This window comes from Ciona intestinalis, chromosome 6 (genome assembly GCF_000224145.3).
Source record: "Ciona intestinalis chromosome 6, KH, whole genome shotgun sequence".
NCBI lineage: Eukaryota > Metazoa > Chordata > Ascidiacea > Phlebobranchia > Cionidae > Ciona > Ciona intestinalis.
The window spans coordinates 2,247,702-2,267,850 of NC_020171.2; the positions used below are offsets into that span (position 1 = coordinate 2,247,702).

Here is a 20,149-nt window from a genome sequence, read left to right on the forward strand (position 1 = left end):
AGATATAGGAAACTTTATTTTAATCTGGACATGTATTTATTATAAGTTAAAAATGGACAAAAACGATGAATTTGAGATTATTTTGCAAAGCTGCCGAAAAGGCAGAACCCTCATGACAGCTGCTTGCTTGGTGTATGCTGGGGATAAACGGGACGAATTATTATTACAAAGACACACAACAGCTGATGGTAAGTGAATGGATTTGATTTACATTCTATTCTATATGGCCGACGTCCTACAGTGAGGCACGCCATGGGATCTGGAATTTAGACCAGAGTTGTCCCATTACCCCAACATTGTACATGCACATTCTATTCTGTATGGGTGAGGTCCTACAGTGAGGCACGCCATGGGATCTGGAATTTAGTCCAGAGTTGGCCCATTACCCCAACATTGTATATGCACATTCTATTCTATATAGGTGAGGTCCTACAGTGAGGCATGCCATGAGACCTGGGATTTAGTCCAGAGTTGGCCCATTACCCCAACATTGTATATGTACATTCTATATGGGTGAGGTTCTTCAATGTATAGCATAGCTAGGACCTGGAATTTAGACCAGAGTTGGCCCATAACCCCAACATTGTAATGCACATTCTATATGGGTGAGGTTCTATAATCTATAGCATGGGACACCATGGGATCTGAGATTTAAGCCAGTATTACCCATTACCCCAACAGGCTATACATGAACCTGGCCAGATGTTGAAGCAATTTCTGTTTTTTTCCTCCAGGCGAAACATACTCCCCATTTCTTCTTGCCGTACGTCAAGGTTACACACAACTTGTGAGGTTATTGCTAGTTGAATTCAATGTGGATAGTTCGAAACATAAGGGAACTCTCAACTTTGATGGATACTTCATTGAGAGTGAGTAATATACCATAACATCACAATGTTAGGGTTGCCTGATGTGACATTTTACCCAGATTTGGAATAAGGGTGGCATTATATGGTTTAAAATCACAGTTTTAAGCCTAAACAGCCTTCACCCTGCTGTTGGTTGTCTGTACAAACAAGCAGAACCAAAGTATATTGCATTCACCAGTGTAACTGTATTTTAACAATATCACCCTAGATTTTACCCTGCTGTAAGGTGTCTATACAAACAAGCAGGGCCAAAGTATATTGCATTCACCACATTAATCAATGAGGTTCCCTATGTTTGACAACTATGAGTACAACTGTTTTTTAACAATGTCACTTCAGATTTCTTTACAGGCTCTGTCTGCTTATACTCACAATTTCATTTTACAACTTAATTCCAGATGCTTCTCCTCTCTGGTGTGCAGCAGCATGCGGATATTTCGATATCGTTAAGTTACTTATATCTAATGGTGCGAATGTAAATGACACAACCTCCACAAGGTCTACACCTCTGCGTGCAGCCTGCTTCCATGGGAACTTATCTATTGTTGAGTGAGTGGTAACTTAAATTGTTTCCAAAAAAGTCTAAATTAAAAGGAGCAAAAGTTATGAGTTATAAATTGTGGAAAGTGTGATTTTTATTGTGAGAGATGTTCATTGGTGGCAGCATGGAGCCTTGAACCTGGGTCCACAGGGCTACAGGTAGGCCAACAACCACCAGAATAAGTGTAATTTTAATTTGAGTGACTTATCCATGGCTGCCACTCCCATGCCCACAGTCGAGTTGCTGAAGTTATTGCAGTGTGTGGATAAGCAGACATGGATTTTGGTTGGTTTGGTCATTTATATCCTCGTGGGTGGGAACTTGAGTGACTCATCCATGACTGCCACGCCCATGCCCACAGTCAAGTTACTGAAGCTATTTCAGTGTGTGGATAAGCAGACATAACTTTTGTTTGGTTTGGTCATTTATATCCTCGTGGGTGGGAACTTGAGTGACTTATCCATGGTTGCCACTCAAATGCCCACAGTCAAATTACCAAAGCTATTGCAGTGTGTGGATAAGCAGACATGACTTTTGGTTGGTTTGGTCATTTATATCCTCGTGGGTGGGAACTTGAGTGACTCATCCATGACTGCCACGCCCATGCCCACAGTCAAGTTACTGAAGCTATTGCAGTGTGTGGATAAGCAGACATAACTTTTGGTTGGTTTGGTCATTTATATCCTCGTGGGTGGGAACTTGAGTGACTTATCCATGGTTGCCACTCCCATGCCCACAGTCGAGTTACCAAAGCTATTGTAGTGTGTGGATAAGCAGACATGACTTTTGGTTGGTTTGGTCATTTATATCCTCGTGGGTGGGAGCTTGAGTGACTTATCCATGGCTGCCACTCCCATGCCCACAGTCGAGTTGCTGAAGCTAATACACTATATTAAAAAAAATAACAGGTTTATTTATTAATATGTTTCAGTTATTTGTTAAAGCATGGGGCGGATGCTAACTTACCCAACCAATACAACAATACATGTCTTATGGTATCAGCGTTCCGTGGTAACTTAGAAGTGGTTGAATACTTGCTACATTATGGTGTAGATGTAAATGCACAAGCTCAATGTGGGGGCACTGCATTACACTTCGCATGTGATAGCAGGCAGCTTGGAATTGTGGAAGCACTGGTTAATGCAGGTAAATTGTGGGTTGTATTTTATATTAGGCAACAGTTGCCTATTGTTGGAAAATCGTAGTACTTTATATATGGGTGAGGTCCTACAGCGAGGCATGTCATGGGACCTGAGGTTTAGGCCAGAGTTGGCCCATCACCCCAACATTGTATATGCACATTATATTCTATATGGGTAAGTTCCTACAGCGAGGCACGCCATGGGACCTGGGGTTTAGGCAAAAGTTGGCCCATCACTCCAACATTGTATATGAACATTACTCTGCTGTTACGTATCTAGACGCTGCAATTGCTATCACGCCGTTCTTTTGTTTGTGTGTCTTTCATCTTAAAATCGTTGCATATATAAACGTGTTGTGGTCCGTAGTAAACATGATATACTACCGTGAACTGAGTTACGTGTTGTTGTTGTGAGTAAGAGGAAAAAGCAAAACGTTTAGCTACGGTGATTAACAGGAACCAGCTTCGAGACACTTTCGATAATTAATTTCAACGAAAATCCATCCGTCACTCTTTTAGAAGTGACAAACATAATATCGTGATATGTTAGTTGCATGTTGCATGAGTAACATGTTATGTAACGTCTATTTATAGTTATACCAAATACCCATGATTGCAACGTCATAATTAAGCTTTGTTTAATAAGCAAGCTGGAAAACAAATTTAACAGATGTCTGTGTTATGTAAAATCTCAATTTTGAGAAAACAGGTTTTGTTTTTACAAAGAAATCAATAAATATGAGTTTTATGTTGCGCAAACATTTATATAAATGAGTAATGAGCCTATGCTACATCCCAGGTTCCTTGGCATGCCTCACTGTAGGACCTCACCCATATAGAATAGAATGTGCATATACAATGTTGGGGTAATAGGCCAACTCTGGTCTAAACCCAAGGACCATGGCGTGCCTCACTGTAGGAGTAGGACCTCACCCATATAGAATATAATTCGTTATATATTTGTATTTGATAGTTTGTTATTATGTAAAAATAATGTTATTCTTCTTTTTTCTTACCCTGGTGTTTTGTTTATCCTAACATTATGACATCATGACCACAGGTTGTGACATCACAATAAAGAACAAGTCATGCCTCACCGCACCCATGGTAGCCGCTGATGCGTGTCATAGTGATGTTATCGAGTTTTTCACAAGGAGGAAAGACAGCGATCCTGAAACAAATGTAAGTTTGTGATGTCACTATGATGTCACTGGTGTGATGTCATTGTAATGTATGGTAGGGTGGGGTAAGATGGTCTATGCTTTTATTTTGTTTTAACCGCATTTAGTAAACAATTGGTATTTACAACCGTATCATCACGACTCCGTATCATCATGACGAATTGGTTTACATCCATCATGACATTTTATCCCCGCATTTAGTAGTAAACAAACTTTTACAACCGTATCATCACGACTCTTAAATAGCAGTGTTAATTGTTAAAAACACGATGGGAAACACGATTTAATTGTTAAAAACACGATTGGAAACACGATTTAATTGTTAAAAACACGATTGGAAACACAATTTAATTGTTAAAAACACGATTGGAAACACGATTTAATTGTTAAAAACACGATGGGAAACACGATTTAATTGTTAAAAACACGATGGGAAACACGATTTAATTGTTAAAAACACGATGGAAACACAATTTAATTGTTAAAACACGATTGGAAACACGATTTAATTGTTAAAAACACGATGGGAAACACGATTTAATTGTTAAAAACACGATGGGAAACACGATTTAATTGTTAAAAACACGATTGGAAACACAATTTAATTGTTAAAAACACGATTGGAAACACGATTTAATTGTTAAAAACACGATGGGAAACACAATTTAATTGTTAAAAACACGATTGAACACGATTGGAAATTGGGATTTATGTGGTAACAGTATCCATCTTACCCCATCAAAACTGTATATATTCTATCTATTCTATGTGGGTGAAGTCCCCCAGCATGGCATGCCCTGCGTCCAGAGTTTAGGCCAGAATTGGTCCATTACCCCCTACTATATACATACTTTCCATTTTTGTTTTACAGATAATGTTACTTGAGTTACTCGGTGCATCGTATGCGAATGATAAAGATAATTACAGCACGGAGAAAACATTTCATTTCCTTTGTCTTGCAATGCTGATGCGAATTAAAGGTTAGTGTCATGTCATGTTATTCTATCTTTATTATAATGTTATTATCTGTGTGAGTGTCCTTGGGCACGAGACTTAATAGCAATTGCTTCAACCCAGTGGTCACTAATGGGTTGTCTGAATTGTCAGCCATACATAAATTCAATCACCAACAAGGATACATTCGTGGTAACTTAAGCGAGTACGAATGATAAGATTATCTGTGTGTGTTGTGTGTATATCTTTGGGCAAGACATTTTTAACGTCAGTTGCTTCAGACAACTGAATACGAATATGTCGCAAAATTATTGGTAGTGTTATTTGGCGCACAGTTTTAAAAAATGGTTCTTCATCTTTAAAAATACAAGTTACATTTATTTATTTATTTGGTAAACATTACAGACAACCTAAATGTGTTTTCTACTGGACATCTGTAAAAATACAACTTTTTATTTTTATTCACTTATTAATTGAATACAAACTTCCAGACAAAATAGTAAAGCAAGTAGAACCAGCTGTTGAAGCTTATGGAAATAAAGTTGAATGTCAGGTTTATGATGAATTACAATCTATAAGACATGACCAGGTTAGTTGTAATATATTGTGTTTGGTTGGGCTGTGTGTTGGGGATAGAGTTAACGGCTGACTTGCATTAGATGCATGAAAGGCTTAAAATGGGTTTCCAGGTGTTGGTGTAATAGGCCAAACTCTGGCATAGATCCCAGGTCCCATGGCATGCCACGCGGTAGGACCTCACCCATATAGAATAGAATGTGCATAAACAATGTTTTGGTAATGGGACAACTCTGGTCTAAATCCCAGATACTATGGCATGCCACTCTGTAGGACCTCACCCATATAGAATAGACTGTGCATATACAATGTTGGGGCATTTGCCATTTTACACCTTGGCCATCTTGTATGGTTGTATAACCTCATCTTACTTTCACTCAGGATGCCATACATATTGAAGCACTCATAGTAAGAGAGAGGATACTTGGTAAAACCTCACCAGAGTTGATCCACCCTATCGTGTATCGTGGTGCTGTATATGCTGATGGACACCAGTTTGATAAATGCATTAAGCTATGGAGGCACGCCATCTATTTACATCAATTGAATAAGAGACCTGTCAGTAATGATTTGCTGAGGTTTGCAGAGGTAAGGGGTTGAATGGTTAATTGTAACTGCTCCGTTTCATGGCTGATGTAATGCTGTGTAAAAAGTTTATGGCTCTAAAAAGTTATGCTAAGACTGTGTAGCACCTTTGATGCATTACCCCTTTGGTTGAGTGTTTGCATCATTAGAATACCAGGCTTCGATGCTCAAAGCTGTTGCTATTGACGGTACATGTATCCTTGTAAAGGTGGCTGTACACATTACTCAGAATTCGTCCATTTTGTCCAGATTTCGTTGCCGTATGCGGAACATGGAAATGGGTTTGCATACAACTTTGCATGCCGGATACTGTGTACAGCTACCTTTACCTGTTTGCTACCTTGGTTGATGTAAAAGCTTGATGTTTGTGTCTGTTACTTTTCGTGGCAGGCTTGATTTTTGTGTCTGGATAAATAAAATGCCAGACTTCTATTTTTTACAACTAAACCCACAATGCTGTACTAGGTGTTCTCGGAAATCTATGTTCTAACCCACGAGTTAAATACCACGGACTTGCTCGAAACAATCGAATGTTGTATTGAAGAGATTAAGAATACGAAGGCTGAAGTGGATCGTTATACAGTGAGTGCTATCATAGCTGTAAAGATAGAGGGTTTACATATTGGGTAACTAGAAGTGGGTGTATGAAACGGAACACTCATGTTATAACGACCGTCGTTGCCCCGCCATGCAAGAATAAATAAGTAACATACATGGTAACTTGTTAGCGGGCATGAGGTGTATGAAACGGAACACTCATGTTATAACGACCGTCGTTGCTCCGCCATGCAAGAATAAATAAGTAACATACATGGTAACTTGTTAGCGGGCATGAGGTGTATGAAACGGAACACTCATGTTATAACGACCGTCGTTGCTCCGCCATGCGAGGATAAATAAGTAACATACATGGTAACTTGTAAGCAAGCATGAGGTGTATGAAACAAAACACCTTTTCGCTTTAATAGGTGTAACATTATATACTTGTTTATTTTTAGCAACCATATTCTGCCAGCAAACTCCCTTTCCTACATTATGCCTGGTAGCTAAAGCAGCCCAGCTGCAAATATCTAGATTCAGTTTTCGTAACATTATTATTTATTCTTAATTTAAATTGCATTTATTTGATCAGAATACAAGAAATACTTCATTGTCCTGCAAACAAAGAAATGACAACGATGATTGTGATGAAACTAAAGTGAGGAAAAGTTGCCCCAAGTGTGGCCACCATCAACCTACTAATACAGTGGAGGTAAAAAATGTTTCTATTACTCTATTCTGTATGGGTGAGGTTCTACAGTGAGGCACGCCATGGGATCTGGGATTTAGACTAGAGTTGGCCCATTACCCCAACATTATATATGTACATTCTATTCTATATGGGTGAGGTCCTACAGTGAGGCACGCCATGGGACCTGGGGTTTAGGCCAGAGTTGGCCCATTATCCCAACATTGTATATGCACATTCTATTCTATATGGGTGAGGTCCTACAGTGAGGCACGCCATAGAACCTGAGATATAAACCACAGCTAACCCATTACTCTAAACTTGTCTGTGCTGTAGACATGTTAGGTAAAAAAAAAAAAAAAAAAAAAGTTTCAGGCCTTATTTAATCTTTGGGAGTTTCTTATAAACTGATTTAACCCAAAGTATATTCAATCCACAGTCGCGACTCTCAACATCATGGAGGCATCTTGAGACCAACCAGCGTACGTTGCTTTACTTATTATTGTTGGTTTGTAAAGTAGTGAAGGAAGATGACAGACATGTATTTGGGAAGCTTTTATACAGGTTGGTGCAGTTTGGCTGTATATGAGGGCTGTGGCATTGTGGTTGGGGCACTGTCTCTAGCCCAGTAAGGCTTGACCACCTTTGTGGTTGTATGTGTTCCTGAAAAAGACACGGCAATTGTAATGGCTTGTCTTATTTGTTAACAATACTAAAATATGAGAAAATCATGACTAAACCAATTATCTATAAAGTTTCAAACGTGGTAACTTGTAAGCGGACACTAGGTGTATGAAACAAAACACCCGTGTTATAACGACTGTCGTTGCCCAGCCACGCAAGGATAAATAAATTACATTCGTTTATTTATTCAATTCATTTTCAATTCAAAAATCATTTCAATTTCAATTTTTTTTGTTATAATGACTGTCAATGCTCTTCGCGACAAGAATAAATAAGTTCTAAACTCTTAACTTTCCAGATATTTGAAACTTGACATCAGAGATTCGAACGAAGCTACCTTGCTCCACCTAGCGGTCGACGAACAAACGCATGTAGATGATTTCCATGTTAAGTGAGTGTGATGTCATAATCATAATATTTTATAGGGGTAACGTTATGGGTTCATGGGGTGTCTTGTCCATATTTAAAAAAATGGTAAACATAGGGAACTTAAGTGATTGATGTTGCCATATTTTTACCCCACCATTTTAAATAGGGCCATTCTATGTTTTACACCTTAAAATAAGTTTTAAGTTGCTGTTTAGTGTTTATACAAACAAGCAGAGCCAAATATACCTGTAAAACAAGGAAAAAAAACTTTGCAAGCATTGTTTTTGAAGGTCCAACATTTCTGGGACCATTTTCCAACTAAACATATCTATCTAAAGTTTTTCAGACTGCAGTTTATAATTTGTTAATAAGTTGTACTTGATTTTCGTCTGTTACATTTTCGTAGCACCAGGTCCTTACAGTTTAATCTTGGCATTATTTGAATCCAACCCATTCATTACCTCACAGAGACATTTGTTCCTTCCCTAATTATGAGCTCACAAAGTTCTTGTTATCATGTGGTGCTGATCCTGATGCAAGGATGAAAGGAGGGAATACTCCACTTCATATTATTGTACAGGTATTTACATGTTTATGGTTTAAGTTTTGTATGTCATATGTGTCACCGTGCACTATCTCAGAATATAATATAGCTATTTACATAGGCTTCTTTCTTTTAGTAAAGCAAGGTGCACTTTAGGCTCAAGTTATGGTTTATAATTGCTTTATTACCAATGAACCCATTGCTATTTGTGTGTACCCAGATTGTTCACATAGGGTGTCATAATAGATTCCATGGCATAGGCACAAACTATATTTTATGTCTCAGTTTTGTATATCTTGTATGTACAAACAGACACAGTGAGGCAAGCCAGGAAACCAGGGATTTAAACCAAAGTTGGCCCATTACCCCATTACCCCAGTACTTCATACAACATTACATATATGCATTAAAACTGTCTTTATCCTTGCAGTATGAACCTATGATTTAGACCAGAGTTGGCCCAGTACTTCATAGAATTACATATTAGACATTAAACTGACTTTACCTTTGCAGTATGAACGTCCCATAAGTGACTTTATCTCCCTGCACACCATTATCAGTCAGCTGTTGGAGTATGGGGCACATTTTGATGTAGCTAATGACAACAGGAAGACACCCATGGAGTTATCTACCACTGGAGTTGCTGAGATTATTCTGAAAACTCAATCGAAATTAACGCTGAAGTGTTTAGCTGCACAAGTTATACGCAGAGCTGGTGTAAGGTACAGGGGAAGGGTCCCTTATTTTTTAGAGGAATATATAGCCATGCATTGATAAATGTGTTGCCAGGGATGTTATGAATCTATACAGCTCTTCTGGTATTTATTTACGTGCTGATTTTTTGACGTCCTCTAAAGGTTGTCTTTCCCAAGGTATTGCTATTTAGTTAAAACAGTATTTAAAGGGGGTAGAGGTTTATGCTACCTTTACATAGAGTTAATTTGTGTTTAAGTCTTAAGGTCCTACATTTTTCATATGATATTGCTATTTAGTTAAAACGGTATTTTAAAACATGGGGTAAAACAGCATTCTAAAGGGGTAATATGGGATTAATTCTAATCTAGTATAGCGTTAATTTGGTAATTGTAATGTTTGTACGCGAATAAATTGCCAGAAGAGTTCGTATAGAGTTAAAATACACTGTATGCAACATAATACACTAAAGCCTTTATAATTTGGCCCACAGCCCTGAATATGCTCCCATGCCCATAGGCTTTAATTCTTTTATTCTTCTTGCCCAAGTTAATTTGTGTGGCTCGTTAAGTGAAATCTTAAGCTTGTTTTAAGGCTACAAGCCACTTAAAGTGTTTTAAAACGAAAACCAAATAAAAATAGCAAACTCTAAAAATGTAAAAATTATTCCCTTTTGAACATATTTTTTCCTTTGTTTTTTTTCAATTCTTTTGTTTTTAATTGTAGATAATTATGGTACGATGCCTACGTCATCATGTACATTGTGACGTCATGATTAATTTGTCAGCAACAAAAATCAGCCAAAATGTTTTTTTCTTTATTTTCACATTAGTTCAGTTTGCCGTCCTGTTTTATTGTATTGTTGGTTGCTTCAACCAGTGTGAACTGTATAATGACGTCATCAGTGACGTCAATCTCCGTTATTATAACGTGCATGGTGCGAAATAAAGTTGAAATATTTATTTTTGTGTTATGGGCTTGAATTTCAATATTTGAGAGAACGTAAGAAAAAAGGCAAAATTATAAAGAAGAGAACGTGAGAAGAAAGCTAAATTATAAAAAAAGAGAATGTACGAAAAAGGACATTTTAGGGGTCAACTGGGTACAATTAGGCAGTTAGTTAGTTGCTACAGTCAATTGAGTTCGACGGTTAGGGGTAAATAGATTTCTGTACTTAAGATATTACCGTTATTTTCGTATATTTAAACTAAATATGTTGTATCAGGTAACCCTAATAGTATTATATAAGTACTAGTGAAGTAGTTATATTTTTAAGTAAATAAAATATGCAATAGGAGTGTAACTGCATTACTTTAAAATGAAATGGTTTTGAATCGGAAAAAACATCTTTACAGAACTTTAAAGTCGCAAGGTGGCGAAGAGAGCACGCTATAAGACATATATAGTGCGTATTTGATCAGTGTTTTATTTTATTTGTTAGCTATCGTTGTTTAGTTATACACTATAAAAAGGATTTGGTTTTGTGGGCCAAATCAATGACAGTTTTTGATGTTGGTTATTAAATTAAGATTATAAATTTGATTTAAATGATTAAACGAATGTAACTTATTTATCCTCGGTAGGGCAACGACAGTCGTTATAACATGGGTGTTCTGTTTCATACACCTTGTGGCCGCTTTATTTACGAGTTACCACATAATATATGTAATTTTGTGGGTAATTCCTTTCCGTAATTAAATACACCGGCACGTCACTAACGTACACTGAAGTCACCCTATATTTATTCTACGCAACTTGGTTATTTTATTACGCCATTGGCAAATATGCTAAAGTTATATTTTATTGCAAATTAATCGCAGCGGAACGCCCTTTACCGTGAAAGTGATTTTCTCAAAACTGAGTAATACGTAGGAATTCGCCAGTGACGTAATTTCCTATGAGTTACATACCTAGAACTGTAGTTCAATAATTCACGAATATCGGCACTTAAACTTTAGTAAACAGCAAAAAGCATATCGGTACTTGGAATTTTAGTAAACAGCATTTCTGGTAAATTCTGCGGACACCTGTTTACACCAGTTCTAAGAGAAACGGTTCACCCATAGTGTAAAATGCGACTCGCAGATTTCTGCTTAAAGCTTTGTTTTTACGCCAATTGCTGCAAAGTGGTGAATAAAACAACAGATGTAAATATGTTATAACAAACGTAGGTTATTTTATTGATGGAGCAGGGGGTCATGGATGTTAAGTGTCTTTTAAAAGAGCCGCCAACCATAAAAGTTAAGAAACACATTTTAAAAAGTCTGTAAACAGAATTTAAAGACCGTTTTTACAAATTCTATCGATTTCTATTAAGATTTTTTAGGGACCTTACTTAACTATAAACAAACCATGAAAGAATGAGAAACAATGTTAAAGACTGGACTAGACGCTTCGCTGTTGTATAGGCCAAACTTGTTTACACTACTGCGTACAGTAAAATCCCGAGTAAAATTACTGGTGTTTCTCCCCTAATGAAAAAGGGAAATTACGTCGTCTTGCGTATTTATTCCAGTAGTTGCACCACTTTGTTTAGATGGTTACTTCGAGTTCCTGTTATAAAGTTATGTTTATGCAGTTGGTGTCTAACTTTAGTTGTTGACTTAGCAGTAGAACAGACGGACAGTTAACTTTTAAACCATTTTCAGTATCTGTAAGCTTTTATATTATATCCAAATAACATTCCGTGTTCTGTATAGGTGATTGAGTGAAGTACTATATACGTTATTCCATATAGGCCCTGGGATATTGGCAATTGAACCATTACAACATTTCGTAACGATTTATTATCTCGTTCTATTTCCTGTTGTTTGTATTCATTGTATTTGTCTCCTCATAAAGAACGACCATAAACAAGCACGTAAACAATAAGAAGACATAGCGATAAACACGAAACGCCAGTCGTAAAACGCATACATGAACAACATAAACAAAGTTATTACTGGAAAGGTGTGGTCGCTACGCCTTAAACGTACATACAACGGTATATATGTACACGTACGTCAAGTACGAAAGGACAGTACCAAAAATACACCCCAATGGGAAAGCGGAACTAACTATATTTCGCCATGCAGCTATTTTGGGACATTTTGGGTTAGGTGTCTTAACGACTGTTTTGCTGCCATTTCTGTACTCTTTACTATTTTAATTAATTTGATATTCGGTACCGTATTTAAAGAGATAAATACAGCGCCGTGAGTGGTTAACCCGTCGGCCGCTAGCTTATAGCTTTAATTTATTTTATCTTCGTTATCGTATATACGTGTAAGAAAGCATATCGGTACTTGGAATTTTAGTAAACAGCATTTCTGGTAAATTCTGTGCACACATGTGTAAAAATACAGTGCTAAGAAACGGTTCACCCACCGGTTAACATGCGAATGGCAGATTTCTGCTTAAAGCTTTTGTTTTTTTGACAATTGCTGCAAAGTGGTGAATAAAATAACAGATGTAAGTATGTTAACAACACGTCTGGTAGGCGTACACCTGTGTAAAAATGCACCAGCGCTAAGATAAACAGTTCACCCTAAGGGCGGCTGATAGATTTCTGCTAAAAGCTTTATTTTTATGACAATTGTTGCAAAGTGGTAAACTAACCCATGTAAACATGTTAAAACATAAGAAACCATATAGTAGAGTGGGGGAAGATGGGACACTTTTTCTTTCTATTTTATCGTTCCATTTGATAGTAAACAAAGAACATTTAAGGAATTATAAAACCGTATCCCCACGACTTCCATATACCATTGTTAATTGTTTAAAACACGATCAGGATATTTGGATATTATGTGCAAAAGTGTATCATCTTACCCCACAATACTATTATATATATAGTAGATTTTATATTAGACAGTCAAAAGTTGTGTTTTAAAAGTAATTTTCATTTTATAGGCAGTTAATAGTTGAGGTATAACGTAACTGTAAACCCAACATTCTGACAAAAAAATGCTTTTTCCAAGTTCAAGAACCCAGCGTGCGTAATCTTACGTCATAATAGATAACAATAGTCTGATGAAACGTTGCATCTCTGTGAGTCTGTGACGTAACAACCACGAAGCGTACACGGAAATAGAACGTGTTGACCTGTTTTCTTAAAGAGGACACAAAATTTTACTTTTAAAATTATAAAAAAGGAGTAATTTACGAAAGTTTGACAAAATTACTGTTAAATGTAATAAAAGTAAAAACGTGCGTATTTTAATTGATAATTTTTGTCTTACTTAAATAAAAATTGTTTTACTTTGGTGTCCCCTTTAAGCTTTCAGATTGCCCTTTTTCTTTTTTCTTCTCCCTGACGTAGGTCTCATTTACGTGGCCGGATCTCTTTCATTTGTTATTCGTCACAGTAGTGGAAGGGTGATTGAATAGAATGCATTATGCGGTTAATTTGTAATTTATGGAAACATTTTATCGACTGTTTCCGTAAAACGAGTAATGTTAGCGTTTTATCAAGATAATTTTCAGTTAATTACGGTTCGTAGACGTTTCTGATCAGTTTTTTTTGTTTAATTTCTACTAACTGGTAGTTTAATAATGTAAAAAATAGTTAGTTACTAGAAGTAGATATAACACGATAAAATAAAAAAACAATTAAACTTTTTATGTATTACAATAACTGTAGTAATAGAAGTTTTCTAAATGTTTGAAAATTAGAAAAAATAACGTTAAAAATATATTTAAATTTAATGCTTTTTATAAATTATTAAGTTCATTTATAAAAAAATATAAAATTAGGAATAATTAAACAAAAAACTGTTCTTTTTACAGCAATCTGCTAAAGGTTAATGACCTTTTAATGAAAAACTAACATTAGCTTGTTAATTTGTGTAAATTCTTGTCCTGTCCAAAATTATTTGTTGTCCAGTTAAAAAACAAACAAGAAAAATGCCTTCAAGCGCTTTGTTGAACAAAACGGCCAAGGTCGATTACATGAACCTGGACTGCCAAGGCAGAGTACAAGCTATGTATATATGGATAGATGGGAGCGGCGAACATCTCAGGTGTAAAACTAAAACATTGGATTCGGAACCGCAAACCCCAGATGGTATGAATATGATGGTATTTTGATGTTGTGTTACAGGTATATTCTATGTGGGTGAGGTTCTTGTCGGAGGCCCCGCATTTTGGGCAGATTTGACCTAATTATTCCGCACCCAGATTATTTATGTGTTAAGTGTTGACTTTTGCAAAGATTTCCGTAGATTTTCACACAATATTTTCTAGGATTTAAAAATATCCTCAACCTAAAAGTTTAGTGGTGTAAAAGTGTCAAGTTAAATTCTATACGGGTGAGGTCCTTTTTAAAGGACCTGGAATATGGGTGACTTTACCCATTACCCTGTCAGTGAGACTATTTTAAGTTCTGAGTTGTTAAACCCACCTTCTAGGTAAAATATAATATATATATATATGTATTATAAATATATATAGAGAGATCTGTTATAGTCAGTACACTGTCACTATTGATTCGATTTTTATCTATTACATATTTCATACAACCTGATTATAGAATTTGGTTATTATCGTAATGCTGATTGTTCTCCTCTATTTTAGACCTCCAAAAGTTATTATTATCACAATACTGATTATTTTTATCTTCTCCAGACCTCCCGTTATGGAACTTTGATGGTTCAAGTACCAACCAAGCTGAAGGGTCCAACAGCGATTGTTACATCAAGCCGATAGCTTTGTTTCGCGACCCGTTCCGTGGTGACCCTAACAAACTTGTCATGTGTGAAGTGCTTAACTATAAGCAGGAACCCGTGGGTAAGAACGCTTGTATACACGTTTGATTGGAGTAATGACCCAAGTGTGATACCAGATCTAGATATAACTATGTTTATGATTGTTTGATTGTGAGCAACCGTTTCATAATCTGTTTTAGCCATTGGTTTAGTGGTTTAGCAGCTTACATTGTAACCGAATGGTACTGTGTTCAATGCTTGGCACTGCTATCATTGACTGCGTGTGTGTCCTTGTTATAACTCTGAACTGTGACATAATCTGTTTTAGCACCCCTGTTTTAGACGGAGAACTGCTTTTTTGTTGCTGTTATCTGCACAAACAAATAAGCATAGCCAAAAGATATTTCATTAACCACACAGTTAAGACCTCACTCTTATAGAAGCTTTATTATTGAGTGTCTATAAACTGCCTCAGTGGGTCTAGATGGTAGCACCCTGGGTGTTGGGGTAATATATCTAAATCACAGGTCTCCGATGTGCCTCACTGAAGACCTCACCCTTATAGAATTCTAGCTAAATATGTAAAATTGCCAGAATAACAATAATAATAATAACAACAATCAGACAAAGACTTAATCTACTTATTTTCAGCTTATGAGAAACCTTAATTATCATTTACATTTGTTTACTTAACGTTTATGAGAAGTCTAACGTTTATAAAAATTCCCCGAAATTTTCTACCTTTCCTGCCTATTGTTTATGTAACAATTATGTTTGTTGTTAAACACACAGTGAGGCACCGCATGCGTGTGGTGTGTGGTGTATGTGTTTGCTAAACAAATTACAAAGATCAGTCCAGTTACTGGTACCAAGTCTGCTTCACCTGTTACTGCGTAATCATCTATACATATCACACTAATATGGCAAACTTTTAAATCAGGAAAGGCAGAGATCCTGTGATGCATTACAACATATTGATTGTAATTATTGGTTGTAATGTGCACTGACCAATATATTGTAGAAAATTCAAGGGTTGGCGCCTATATACCTATGTAATACAGTTACAGCAACAGCAGTTGTTCGTTCTATATGGCTTGCATTTCTAGTCTACAGTTTTGTTGCAAAATACCCAACTGCGGCCGTCCTAGTATTATTGCTGTCCCCATACTTTAACTTTCTCTTGGCGAATTAATGGTATTTAGATTTGTAAGTCTATGTTTTATGTTTCAATCTTAACTTGACAAAAATGCTATTTACCACTAAAATCAAAGAAGTTTTAAATTTTTCAAGTTTTATGTTTCAATCTCAACCCAAACTCCCCACAGCCACCAACAACCGACGCAGATGTCGTGCGATCATGGAAAATGTGAAAGAAGATCGGCCATGGTTTGGAATGGAACAAGAATATACTTTGTTGGATGTGGATGGTCATCCATTTGGGTGGCCTAAAGGAGGATTCCCTGGCCCACAAGGTAGGCACAGTTTGTATATGTCAATGGATTTTAACTTATCTGATCCTAAATCATAGAACAGATGTGTAAAATATGCATATAAATCAGTGGCACAGCCAACAAAAAATTAGGGAAGGGTTTTAATCAAAAAATGTTCAAAAATATATTTTTATACTTTTTTTTGGTGGGTTTATAGGAGGGGAGGGGTCGCGACACCCTAAACCCCCCTCCCCTGGCTGCGCCACCGATCATATTTGTATAGTAGGTTAAACAATGGTTTAATAAAATTTCCCTTTACCACAGTAGATTTTTGTTGACACATGTTATGAGATTTCGTTATTAATGTTTGCTCTTATGTAATTGTAATATATTGAAAGGATCATATAAGCTTACATGCATCCCTGCGGCATTTATTTTTCCTGCTCCGTTTTCTCATAAAATTGACACATGTAATGTTGACACATTAATGAGATTTTATTATTATTGTTTGTTCTTTGTACTATTTACCATAAAAAGAAAGGGCCATATAAACTATAAAAATCATTTGTTTTTCATAACCCCGTTTTACTCATAAACAGGATATATATATCTTATTTTAATGTTTAATATGTAACATGAGATATGAGTCATTGCTATTTTGTGCCTGTGTTGTTATTTATTCATATGTTGTTACCTTTGCCTGCTTACCTAGAGTGTTATGTGCAAAGAGATGGATAATACATGTTTATAGTACTATGGGAATATGATGGGACACTGTTAGCACATAATATCTAAATATCCTGGTCGTGATTTATACAATTATCAACAGTCTATGTTAGTCTTAAGAATACAGATTTATAACTCTTCTAACTTTCTTCGTTTACTACCAATTGGAACGAGAAAATAGAATAAAAGTCTTCACCATTTTCCCCCCCACCCAAATATATGTTATCTCATATAAACACTTGTAAAAAGTAGTGCAACCAGTTCAAGGTCATTGTTTTGTTAACACTTTGTAAAACTGCCTGTCAAAAATACTGAAGTGTCTACTACCTAAGTATTTATCATAATTGTGTTGTTATAAGCGCTTATGACTCTTATTGTCTCATATGTACGTCATACCACTTACACCCACTTGAATAATTCACAAACTTGTTTTGATACCAACGCCTATGCAAAGTGGGTAGCGTGCCTGCTTCTAGCCAAGAGAATACAGGTTTAAATGATCAAAACTTCAAAAACAATCGCTCACAAAGTTACATACGTGGTAACTTGTAAGCGAGCACAAGATGTATGAAACAGAACATCCGTGTCATTAGGACTGCCTTTGCCTTGCCCCGCCACGCTAGGATAAATAAGTTACATATGTGGTAACTTATAAGCAGGCACAAGATTATGAATGAAAACAGCCAAGCTATAACGACTATCATTGCCCCCCAGGCTAGAATAAATAAGTCACGTTCATTCATTCAACCCCACTTATATTACAGGTCCCTACTACTGTGCAGTGGGCACTGGTAACGTATACGGGCGCGACGTTGTTGAAGCTCATTACAGAGCCTGTATGTTTGCTGGGGTTAAGATTGCGGGAACAAATGCAGAGGTTATGCCGGCCCAGGTGAATATGTCTTATATACATTTATAAACATTTTTTTTTCCAGGTGAGGTCTAATATTTCTTAATAACTCAGTAAAAGACAGGGTTCTTTTCCTAATGTTTTTACTTTTCTGTTAGAGTGTTTCGTCCTACACTGTTTATAACCATATGATACTAAATTTTTACATAAAATTTGCATCCTACTAACAAGAAAGCATACTACTACGGTATAAACCATAGATTCAAATAACATGACTATTAAATGAAAATTATGTATATAATATACCCTATAATTATGTTGTTAATCACTTTTTTCATCCATTTATTTTTCTTATTTAAACACCAAAGTCTTTTCAACGTACAGTGGGAATACCAAGTGGGACCATGTGAAGGTATAGAGATGGGGGACCATTTATGGATCTCAAGATTTCTTCTCCACCGAGTTTGTGAAGACTTTGGAATAATCGCAACTTTCGATCCAAAACCAATGAAGGGAGATTGGAATGGAGCGGGGTGTCATACCAACTATAGCACTGAAGCTATGAGGAATAAAGGAGGCATTGCGTAAGTACATTGCGTATGCTGTATAATGTTGTGCAGGGGTGTGATTGCGTAAGTACATTGTGTATGCTCCACTATGCTGTATAATGTTGTGCAAGGCTGTGAATGCATAAGTACATTGTGTATGCTCCACTATGCTGTATAATGTTGTGCAAGGCTGTGATTGCATAAGTACATTGTGTATGTTGTATAATGTTGTGCAAGGCTGTGATTGCATAAGTACATTGTGTGGACTGTGTACTGAACAATGATAGCATTACAAAAGTAAAATGTGCTGACTATATTTAAAATTAAACTTTTGTATTGTGTGCATATTTAACTGCAATTATCTAGTGATTCATTACTAATATATATATATATATATATAATAAACGTAGTTAGGGTGTTGACGTAATGGGCCAACTCTGGCCTAAATCCTGAGTCCTACCCATATAGAATAGAACATCTTTAATTATGCATTAAACCCATTAACCCATTTACACAGTGCTATCAACAAAGCTGTGGAGAAACTCAGCAAGCGTCACTTCTCGCACATCAAGGCATACGATCCACAAGGAGGTAAAGACAACTTACGCCGTCTCACTGGCATGCACGAGACTGCTTCGATCTATGATTTCTCATCCGGTGTCGCGAACCGAAAAGCTTCCATCAGAATACCGAGACATGTAAGTGTATTTTGTGTTATTGGGTAGCGAGCATAAGGTGTATGGATATTTAAACATTGTGTCTCTGGTGTATAAGAAGACATCCATGTTATAACTTGGCAGTGAGCATGAAGTGTATGAATACACCATGTGTGTCTGGTGTATAAGATGACACCCATGTTATAACTCGACAGTGAGCATGAGGTGCATGAAGCCACCATGTATGTCTGGTGTATAAGAAGACACCCATGTTATAACTTGGCAGTGAGCATGAGGTGTATGAATACACCATGTATAGCAAAAGCCTAGATTGCGTAATTTTCAAAGCTATAACGCAATCTGCTGATGTCATAATAATGTTTAAGCATTTCAGCAACTCATTGTCCCTTAGTAATAACACAATGGGTATTATGACATAATTGCTTAACTTTATAACTTAACAGCAAAGCAAATAATCCCCAATAAAACCTTAGCTGGCAAATTTGTATGTCGTAAATTTTATAACTTTGATGACTCCACTTTTTAACCTCATGTTGAACACTGGTATGCGTTCTACCTCATTATGCTTTAATTAAAGTGTTGATAAAGCCCACACTTTATGGCTGGTTCGTACAACCATATTCAAATAAAGTATTATTTGCTGCTGTAATATTGTATCCTGAATGCTCTAAAACAGCGTTTTTAATTGTTTAAAACACGAATATGAAACGTAGGGTATTATGTGCACACAGTATTCGTTTTACCCCATAGTACTATCATCTTACCCCGGTAGAGTGGGGGAAGATGGGACACCTTTTCAATCTATTTTCTCTTCCAATTTGGTAGTAAACAAACATTCAACGAATTTGTCTAAAACTTTATCCTTAGGC

General features: G+C 36.4%; 2 protein-coding genes across 2 annotated transcripts in view; both read left to right on the top strand.

The window, feature by feature from the left end:
• Positions 1–3: 3 nt before the first annotated feature.
• LOC100183697 (protein fem-1 homolog B-like) lies at positions 4–10,327 on the top strand. Its single transcript, XM_002128207.5, has 14 exons — positions 4–188; positions 735–869; positions 1,268–1,418; positions 2,342–2,556; positions 3,612–3,733; positions 4,604–4,712; positions 5,178–5,275; positions 5,644–5,850; positions 6,313–6,429; positions 6,980–7,099; positions 7,515–7,639; positions 8,058–8,150; positions 8,597–8,708; positions 9,186–10,327. The coding sequence occupies exons 1-14, from the start codon at positions 53–55 to the stop codon at positions 9,444–9,446; spliced, it is 2,001 nt and encodes a 666-aa protein (XP_002128243.1). The 5' UTR covers positions 4–52; the 3' UTR covers positions 9,447–10,327.
• Positions 10,328–14,108: 3,781 nt separating this feature from the next.
• LOC100186158 (glutamine synthetase) overlaps positions 14,109–20,149 on the top strand; it is an 8,489-nt gene continuing 2,448 nt past the window's right edge. The window contains exons 1-6 of the mRNA XM_002127890.5: positions 14,109–14,409; positions 14,970–15,131; positions 16,375–16,521; positions 17,970–18,097; positions 18,440–18,639; positions 19,121–19,301. Coding sequence (XP_002127926.3) covers positions 14,250–14,409; positions 14,970–15,131; positions 16,375–16,521; positions 17,970–18,097; positions 18,440–18,639; positions 19,121–19,301 — 978 coding nt within the window. The 5' untranslated portion in view covers positions 14,109–14,249. The remainder of the gene's footprint in view (positions 14,410–14,969; positions 15,132–16,374; positions 16,522–17,969; positions 18,098–18,439; positions 18,640–19,120; positions 19,302–20,149) is intronic.

Coding starts and splice junctions, on each gene's coding strand:
- LOC100183697 (XM_002128207.5), top strand. CDS start 53: ATGGACAAAAACGATGAATTTGAGATTATTTTGCAAAGCTGCCGAAAA. Junction 870..1,267: donor TGATGGATACTTCATTGAGA/GTGAGTAATATA, acceptor ACTTAATTCCAG/ATGCTTCTCCTCTCTGGTGT. Junction 8,709..9,185: donor CACTTCATATTATTGTACAG/GTATTTACATGT, acceptor TTACCTTTGCAG/TATGAACGTCCCATAAGTGA.